The 9,515-nt window shown below is 38.2% G+C and overlaps 1 protein-coding gene across 9 annotated transcripts in view; it reads right to left on the bottom strand.

The window, feature by feature from the left end:
* Nfat5 (nuclear factor of activated T cells 5) overlaps positions 1-9,515 on the bottom strand; it is a 79,664-nt gene that overhangs the window by 14,663 nt on the left and 55,486 nt on the right. For all 9 annotated transcript variants that reach the window (XM_031341336.1, XM_031341337.1, XM_031341339.1 and 6 more), the window contains 4 exons: positions 7,455-7,627; positions 4,068-4,202; positions 3,895-3,947; positions 1,010-1,142 (listed from right to left, as the gene is read on the bottom strand). In XM_031341336.1, coding sequence (XP_031197196.1) covers positions 1,010-1,142; positions 3,895-3,947; positions 4,068-4,202; positions 7,455-7,627 — 494 coding nt within the window. The remainder of the gene's footprint in view (positions 1-1,009; positions 1,143-3,894; positions 3,948-4,067; positions 4,203-7,454; positions 7,628-9,515) is intronic.

Genomic DNA, 9,515 nt, shown 5'->3' with positions numbered 1-9,515 from the left:
CTGGGATTTGAACTCAGGACCTTCAGAAGAGCAGTCGGTGCTCTTAACTGCTGAGCCATCTCTCCAGCTCCAGGAACATTCTTTCTTAATCGCTTTTCCTCACCTTCTATTTCACTGGGTCGTGAGATTATGTAGGAATAACATTATCAATAACCTGCAGAAGCAGAACTGCTAATTCTGAAATAATCCTCATATTAGAACAAACTGAACCAATAATAGCTGCAGCAGAAACTGAGCCTCCTGGCCATGCAACAAGGCAATAATTTTCATTTCCAAAATGCTCTTTTCATTTTGCCAGAGGCTTTCTTTAGATAACTAAACAAAATAGGCAAATAATTCAGAAGTCACATTTTGGCTAAATAAATAAACTTTAAACATTTCAGTTGCTTTTGTGGTCTGCTTTCTAAATCATTAAATGCTTAAAATTATATTTAAAACATTTATTATTTCTGGGCAATGGTGGCACATGCCTTTAATCCCAGCACTAAGGAGGCAGAGACAATCAGATCTGAGATTGAGGCCAGCCTGATCTACAGAGCAAGTTCCAGGATAGCCAGGGTGATACAGAGAAACCCTGTGACCACAGGTATATAGTTCAGTGGTCAAGCATGTGGTTAGCATACATAAAGGACTGAAATCAATCCCAACATGATGGTGGGGGTGGAGAGGAGACCCCATAAAGCAGCCAAGCTTTAGCAGTTTCCCAGTTTTGAGTTTCACCTTTCTGTACGTAAGAGGCACTCTATAACGGTGATATGCACTAGAAAGGGACCTGTGACTAACTCTGGAGCATCAGAACTCAGGCACTCTCAGCTCTCTTATTATGAGGGAACAAATAGAAATGATTCTCAGAGTAACAGTAGTATTTAGTAGATGTCTTTTTATACTCATATATATATTACTCATTTCCAAATTAGTAGGGATTCATGTTTTGGCTGTCTAGACTTGAAACTTTTTCAAAGGTATAGAATTTAATTATTCAATTATAGAACTGTTAATTTTGACATACCTGGATCTGGAGTGTAAGTAAATGGCTGAACATCATGAGATCTTCCAGCATTGGTCACAACATATATTCCCACTGATACAGGCAAAGTTATATGTTGGTCATGATATGGAGGAACTTTCACAATAAGATGGTTCTAATTAAGGAAATATAAAGAATCAGAAAGGAAGTCAATGTTTAAGCAAAAAATAAAAAAATTAAGTAAAGTACCTGTTATCTGCACAATTTAGAAGTCTGATTAGAAAAAAACCACATTAGATTTTTTAAGTCAGGTCTTAGTTATGGAGCTCAGACCTGCCTCAATCCCTAGCTCTTTCTGGTTCATTCATACTCCCACATGCTGAGCTTAGGTGTGGGTCACTACACCAAACAAAAAAGGATGCTTTAAAGCTCAGGTTGATACGTGTATGTCATTCATCTTAATATGCCATTCACAGTAAAGTCCTAATGTTTACAACAGTCTAGAAGGTCCCTACTTACCAACTTCATCTCATTCCCTCTCTCATCATGATCCTTTTAATTACTAACCTCAGCTTTATCTCAGTCTTGTTCTCTCCAACTACAGTATTTTCGTCTTCTCAGATGGCAAGCTCCTTACCCATACTCAGGTCTCATAAACAAATGGCGCCTTCTCAGAAGTCTTCTCCTCCATCCCCTGTCTATCCTTTAAAGGAGTATTCTCCTCAACCTGGTCACATTTTCATAACAGTACTGTTGTTTTGTTTTTTTTTTTAAAGATTTATTTATTTTATGTATATGACTACATTGTAGTTATCTTCAGACACACCAGGAGAGGGCATCAGATCCTATTACAGATGGTTGTGAGCCACCATGTGGTTGCTGGGAACTGAACTTAGGACCTCTGGAAGGATAGTTGGTGCTCTTAACCACTGAGCCATTTCTCCAGCCCTGTAACAATACTTTTTCTTTTTTTTCTTTTTTTTGGTTTTTCAAGATAGGCTTTCTCTGTGTAGCCCTGGCTGTCCTGGAACTCACTCTGTAGACCAGGCTGTCCTCAAAATCAGAAATCTGTCTGTCTCTGCCTCCCAAGTGCTGGGATTAAAGGCGTGCGCCACCACCGCCCAGTTTATAACAGTACTTTTTAACCACTTGAAATTACTGATTGTTTTTTGTCTCTCTTGAACAACAAAAACAGAAGCTCCACAAAGATCTAGAGTGTTCTGTCCCACAGTCTGTCAAGATAATAGTACCATACGTAAATGTACTCGGATGTCATACATAAATGTACTCAGATGTCATTTGTGAATTCTTACCAACCTGGCCTGAAAGTCTTACTCCTACTTCAACCTCCAAATGCCAGGTTTTACAGGTGTGTGTGCCACCATGCCCAACACCTTTTCTTCTCTCTAATATTTCATTTCTGTTTTCTATTTATTACAATCTCTAGGTCAGTTCTCCAGGATGCCAGTTCTAATTCTATTCTAAAAAAATATTTCCCAGAAAGGTACTTAACTCATTCCTCTCTTTGAAAAAAAAAATACAAATTTAAAAATGAAAAAAACAAAACAAAACCCCACAGAACCAATGACCTATCATGCTATGACTTAGTTTGCTTATAAACTCATCTGCAAACAAAAAGTCCAAATTTGGGCTGAGATGGCTCACTGGTAAAAATGCTTGCTGAAAAAGCCCAATGACTTAATTTGACCTCAGAACCTATACAAAGGTGGAAGGAGAAACTGACTTGACAGAGTTGTCCTCTGACTGCCACTGCACACATACACCACACCCACCTACATCCTATATAATAAACAAATAAAACCCAACTCTCTATGGACCTCTAGCATTGCGCTTGTCACACAAACCTGATGACCTGAATTTGATACCTGGATCACATGGTGAAAATAGAGCCAAGTCCACAAATCTGTTTTGACTTACATGCTTCATGTCATGTGTGCCTACATGATACATAAAATACTAACAGTAAATTTAAAGAACTTTATTATTTAATTATTCATAATTATCTTATTTTAAATATGTCATTTATATTACATAAGTATATCATTATAAATTTAATTGTTTAAATATTATTTAACTATTGGATTAAAAGTAGACATAGCTCAACTGGTAGGGGGCTTGCTTAGCATGCATGAAGCCCTGGGTTTAATCCTCAGTGCTATAGAAAGCAGGTTAATGATACATGTCTGTGATCCCAGCACGTGGGGAAGCAGAGGTAGAAATTCACAGTCATCCTTGGCTATATAGCGAGCTCACAACCAGCCTAGACTACATGAGACCTTACATTACATGAAAAAAGGGACGTGGGGGTAGGTATTCTTTCTTCAGAAGAAAGAATAGACAAGTGGATAGAAGGAAAGGAGGGAGAAAAGAAACAAGTGGGAGAGAAGGGGATAAGGAAAGGACGATAAAGGGGAGAGAGTACTAAAATGAAGATTACATTAATCTAACCAATGTGTCAGAACCCAAAACATGTAGAAAGTGAGACCCTGTCTAAAATAGAAACAAGAGCAAACTAAAGCACATTCACAGCACATAAAAGTATCCTATGAGTAATAAGGCTTCAATTGGTAGTGAAAATAGGTACTTAAGAAGTAAATTGTAACTAGGGGTTGTTGAAGTGCCCTCTGAAAGAACAGAGTTGAGAGCAGAGCTCCCTTCTCCCTCAGGGAGGATGCAGTAAGCTGACAGCCTTCTGTGGGCATCTTCACAAGCTTGGTGTTGGGTCTGACTGACAAAAGTGCTCTAAAGGCCATGCCTGCTGGTTATGCAGAGTGGGGTTACCTGATTATGTGAAGGAATAAATAAAATGTCAGAACTGGAAGGAACCTCAAATAATTGAGCTAAGTTATCTGAACAAAAATGAATTAATTGCTGAGAAAACAACAAAATTATTAAAAAGTTTATACCTGATGGAACAATTCCATGTCAATTTCAGCTTCTGATTTCCAAGAGTTTTCATCTGACGGAAATAAAGACAGTAACTTATACATTTTTTTAATGGTTTCATTTTACAGTTATAATTGTATTTTTATAACAAATGAAACATGGAACACTCTTTATCACTTATATGTTTACTTACCAGAAACATTTTCCTGGAAAATAACTTTAGTTCCTTTCAGAAAGTTCTTCCCAATTAGAAACACTTCTTCCTCCCCTTTCACTGAACAGCTATGCAAGCTTTTCTTCAAGATCTCAGGGACTCCTGCTGGCTGAGCTGTAAACAGACAGATGTAAGTTTTCCATAGAAGAGCCACCAACCCTTAATTCTTATCTGAAAACAACTTGTAGTCATGAATCTACTTTTATGAGTTCCTTTTGTAGATCATTAACTTGTTTTCTTTTTTTATTATTACATTTTATTTATTTTGGACCACCTTCCTCTCTGTGTATGTGTGCATGTACACACACCATAGTAGGTAGGTGGTCAGAGAACAACCTATGGGAGTCAGTTCTTTACTTCTACTATGTGGATCCAGAGAATAAAACTCAAGTTGTCAGGTTTAATTCCCAGCATCCACACAGCAGTTCACAAACACTGTAATCCCTGTTCCAGAGAATCTGATGCTTTCTTCTGGCCTCCGGCCACCACTCTTGGTGTAGTGTACACACACACACACACACACACACACACACAGAGGCAAAACACCCATGCATGCACACTAAATTAGATAAAAATCTATCTTAAAAAGTTAATGAATTCACATGGTGGAAGGAAAGAAGCCATGCATCCCTACAAGCAATCTTCTAACTTCAGATGTGCATAGTGGCATACATACAGTCAAACACATACACACATGTAGACATAAACACAGACACAAACACGCACAATAAATAAATGAATATAAAATTTAGATGTTTGCTAAGGTAAAGAATAGCTGTGGTAATTTGACAAAACTAAATACAATTTAAAAAAAAAAAGGTTTTAAATGACCAAGGAAGACTAGCAAGGTCATACTATCTGTAATAAGAAAAAGGAAATTCAACTACATGGAACAACATCTATTTTTGTTTTTAAATCAAATACACGTTATAAAAAATACCAATTCAGGCCTGTAATCCCAGCACTTAAGAGACTGAGATAAGGCTGGGAAGATGTCTCAGTGAGTAAAGTGTTTGCCATGCAAGTACTAGGATCTGAGTTTGGATTCATAGCACTCACATAAAAGTCAGTGTGGCAGTACATATCTGCAACTCCAGTGCTGGAGGACAGAGAAATCAGGATCCTGGAGCTCACTGGTCAGCCAGCCTAGACAAACCTATAAGATTCAGGTTCTGTGAGAGACCAAGTCTCAAAATATAGGTGGAGACTAAGAAAGACAGATGGTGTACACATGCACATGTACCTGTATGCATACTTATCTACACCAACACATACACACTTACACACATAAAATAGAATCTGAGGCAGAACGACCTTGAATTGTAGGCTATTTATCAAGGACCCCCTTGCCAAAGAAAATAATCCAAATAATCCACAAGAAAAACCTCCAGAAATAGCCAGGCAGTGACAGCATACACCTTTAATCCCGGTAGAGGCAGAGGAAAGAGGGCAGAGGGCAGAGGCAGGTGAATCTGTGAGTCTGAGGCCAGTGTGGTCTAAGAGCAAGTTTCAGAACAGCCAAGGGCTACATGGAGAAGTCCTGCTTAAAAACAAAAACAAAACAAAACAAAAATTCTCAGAGCTGGAGAGATGGCTAAGCAGTTAAGAACACTGGCTGCTCTTGTAGAGGTCCCAGCACCCACATTATGACACATAATCGTAATTCTGGTTCCAGGGGATCTGATGTCCTTTTCTGACCTCTGCAGGCACTAGGCAAACACATGGTGCACATAAGTATATATGTGTAGGCAAAACATATGTACACATAAGTATAAAATAAATAGATCTTTAATAATTAAGAAAAGAAAAAAATTGTCCCATTTACTGCTTGAAATAAATAAAAACTACAAAAGTAAAAGGCAGAAAACACTATCATCAAACTTAAAGGCATACTTTCACTTGTTTTCTTCCTACACTTAAGTTAGGGTTAGGAGTTAGGTTTCTCATTCACAAGCAGTGTGCTGTACAATCAAAACTTGTAACAAGAAACATGATGTGCCATTCTTTACAGAGTTTCTCCTCATTTTACTTCAGTATTCCATCAGCTCATGGTAGAGATGCTTGGAAACTCTGGAGCTTGGCAACTGACTTCTGACATCCTATTTAAATGACTTCATTGCTTGGAAACCAATCCAGGGCACTTTAAGTGCCACAATCTCCAGGTCAAATTACATAAAATATTTTTAAAGTTACATTAAGGTTTATTTATTCAGTGTATGTGCATCACGCCTGTGGGAATCAGTCCTCTCTGCCATGTGGGTTCCAAGGATCCAACTCAGATCATGGTTTGGCAAAAAGCGCTTTTACTTGTTGAGCCATCTTGACAGCCCTCAAATTATTTAAATTTTTTTAAAATTTAATTTTATGTGTTTTGCCTGAATGTGTATCTGTGCATCCCATGTATGCAGTGCCCATGGAAATAGAACAGTGTAACAGATTCCCCAGGACTGAAATTACAGACAGCTGTAACCTATCCTGTGGGTGATAGGAATCAAATTTAGGTCCTCTAGAAGATCAACCAGTGCTCTTAACTTCTGAGCCATCTCTCCAACCCTTAAACTACTTTTATAAAATCAGTATATGATAATAGGAAACTATAAATTTCCTTATAGAGGTCCTAAGTATTTTTCCAATGTATTTTAATATCTTTATATTCTGAGATGGATTTCCAGTAGCCCAGGCTGTCCTCCACTATGTAGCTAAGGATAACATTCATTCCTGATCCTTTTGCCCCTACCTCCCAAGATCATCTTTAGTTTTGCCTAAAAAATAACACAGATTTTTTTATTTTGTTTTTGTTTTTTTGTTTTGTTTTGTTTTTTCAAGACAGGGTTTCTCTGTATAGCCCTGGCTGTCCTGGAACTCATTCTGTAGACCAGACTGGCCTTGAACTCAGAAATCCGCCTGCCTCTGCCTCCCAAGTGCTGGGATTAAAGGCATGCACCACCACTGCTTGACGATTATTTTTGTCATTTTTTTCTGAGACAGATATTTCAGAATAAGCTGGCCTATAATCATGGCAGTCTTCTTGTTCCTACTCCTAGTCACTAAGATTATAGTTTGTGCCACCATACCCAGCTGACTACAACTTTGTTTTTGGTCAAAGAGACAGAGATTTGCTTTTTTCTCCAGCCTAGACTTTAACTCCTGAGTCACAGTATCTTCATACCTTAGCATTCCACATGGCTAGGAGCATAAGGGCTTGCCACTTGTGTTCTCTGGGCTACAACTTTTAAAATGTTTCAAGTTCAACATGACCATATAAGCTGAAGTATAAAACATTAATATTTACAGATACCTGAAAAATTGACATGATAAACTTAAGAACTCTTCATATATCTAGCATCTTTGTATTTTCTTACTTACTGCATAAAATGGGGGAAGAAGGTGTCTGCAGTGTCAGAGTAGAACCATCTTTCCTTGTGATATTAACTCGAAAAACCAATCTGGCACGAGTGCTCTTTTTCTTAGAACCAGCAATTCCAATTCTGGCTTCAACATCGGCATTCCTCAGCTTCAATATTCCTACACAGTCCACCCTAAAACAGAGAAAATACCAAGTGACACAGTTGTTGTATAAACAGTACAATGTTTTCTGCCCCTGAAACAAGGTTTCTTTGTGTGGCCCTGTTCTGGTACTTGTTCTATACACCAGGCTAGCTTCAAACACAGAGATCCACCCGCCTCTGCTTCCTGAGTGTTGGGATTAAACACCATCACCTGGCAAAGTCAACATTTTATGACAAGTTTACTTTTTAAAAAGGCTGATTCTTGGCCAGACAGTGGTGGTGCACACCTTCAATCCCAGCACTCAGGAAGCAGAGGCAGGTGGATCTCTGTGAGTTCTAGTCTACAGAGTGAATGCCAGATAGTCAGGGCTGTTATACACAGAAATCTTGTCAAAAGAAAGAGAGAGAGAGAGAGAAGGAAGGAAGGAAGGAAGAAGGGAAGGCAGGCAGGCAGGCAGGCAAGCAAGCAAGCAGGCTGATTAATCCTTTGAATATGTAATAGTCATAAGGTCCCAAACTCACAAAATACCAAAGGATAACTTTTAAATATTCAAAGCCCCTAATCTTGTTAATTTTCTGTTTAGCATGGAAAAATCAGTAAACAAAATTATTTTTAAAATATGAACATAAGTGGGGCTGGGAAGATGGCTCAGCAGTTAAGAGCACTGACTACTTTCCAGAGGTCCTGAGTTCAATTCCCAGCAACCACATGGTGGCTCACAACCATCTGTAATGGGATCTGATGTTCTCTTCTGGTGTGTCTGAAAAGAGCAATGGTGTACTCGCATATATAAAATAAATAGATCTTTAAAACAAGTATGAACATAAGTAGTAGCCTCCGATATAAATATAAGGATAAGACTTATTCTGTGCTTTTAAAAAATACTTATTTTTTCCAGGCATGGTGTCCCATGCCTTTCATCCCAGCACCCAGGAGGTAGAGGTATGAGGTTCTGAATTTTGAGGCTAGCCTGGTCAACACAGTGAGTTCCAGGACAGCCAGGCCACATAGTGAGACTCTGTCTTGAAAAAAAAAGTATATACTATATGTATTTATCATATATTAATTAACTAATTGATTAATTTTATCTGTGTATTTGCTTACATGTGTGTCTGGTGTCCCTGGAGCTAGAGAAGGGCATCAGATCTCTTGGAATTAGAATTAAAGCCAACTGTAAGCTGCCATGTAGGTGCTGGGATCTAAAACCCGTGTCTTCTGGAAGAGTCACGAGTGTTTTTAACTGATAAATTCTCTCTCTAGCACTGCATTCTGGTGCTTTAAAAAAAAAAAAAAAAAAAAGACAGCCAGGCGGTGGTGGTGCATGCCTTTGATGGTTCAGCAGTTAAGAGCATTGGTGCTCTTCCAGAGGACCCTGGCTCAGTTTCTAGCACCTACACGAAAGCTCACGACTGCCTATAACTCCAGTTCCAGAGGATGTGATGCCCTCTTCTAGCCTCTGTGGGTACCTGGCATGTAAGTGGTGCACGGACATACAGGCAAAACTTCCATAAACATAAAGTAAAATGTTAAAAAAAAATAGAATGGGTTATTAATTTATAATTAATATAATTTTTAATATTTTTTTAAATTAGCAACTAACTCCTGCAGTAGAATGTTATATAGGTATTACAAAATAGTAACGGTTAATGAAATTGTAAAACATTCCTAAATTATCTAAAAAGCAGATTACAAAATAATTAATATCTCAATTTTATCAAAAACAAAATCAAACAAAAACCTGGAAAGATAAACATTAAAATGGTAGTTTGCTGGTTATGACAGTGCACACAATCTTTATCCCAGCACTCAGAAGGTAGAGGCAGAAAGATCTCTATGAGTTCAATGCCATCATGGTCTACACAGGGAAATCCAGGATAGCCAGAACTACAGAGAGACCCTGTCTGTCTGTCTATCTGT

The sequence above is a fragment of the Mastomys coucha genome, unplaced genomic scaffold (genome assembly GCF_008632895.1).
Source record: "Mastomys coucha isolate ucsf_1 unplaced genomic scaffold, UCSF_Mcou_1 pScaffold22, whole genome shotgun sequence".
NCBI classification, from domain to species: Eukaryota; Metazoa; Chordata; class Mammalia; order Rodentia; family Muridae; genus Mastomys; species Mastomys coucha.
Note: the sequence above shows the minus strand (reverse complement) of the source record. Positions and strands in the feature narration are given on the sequence as shown.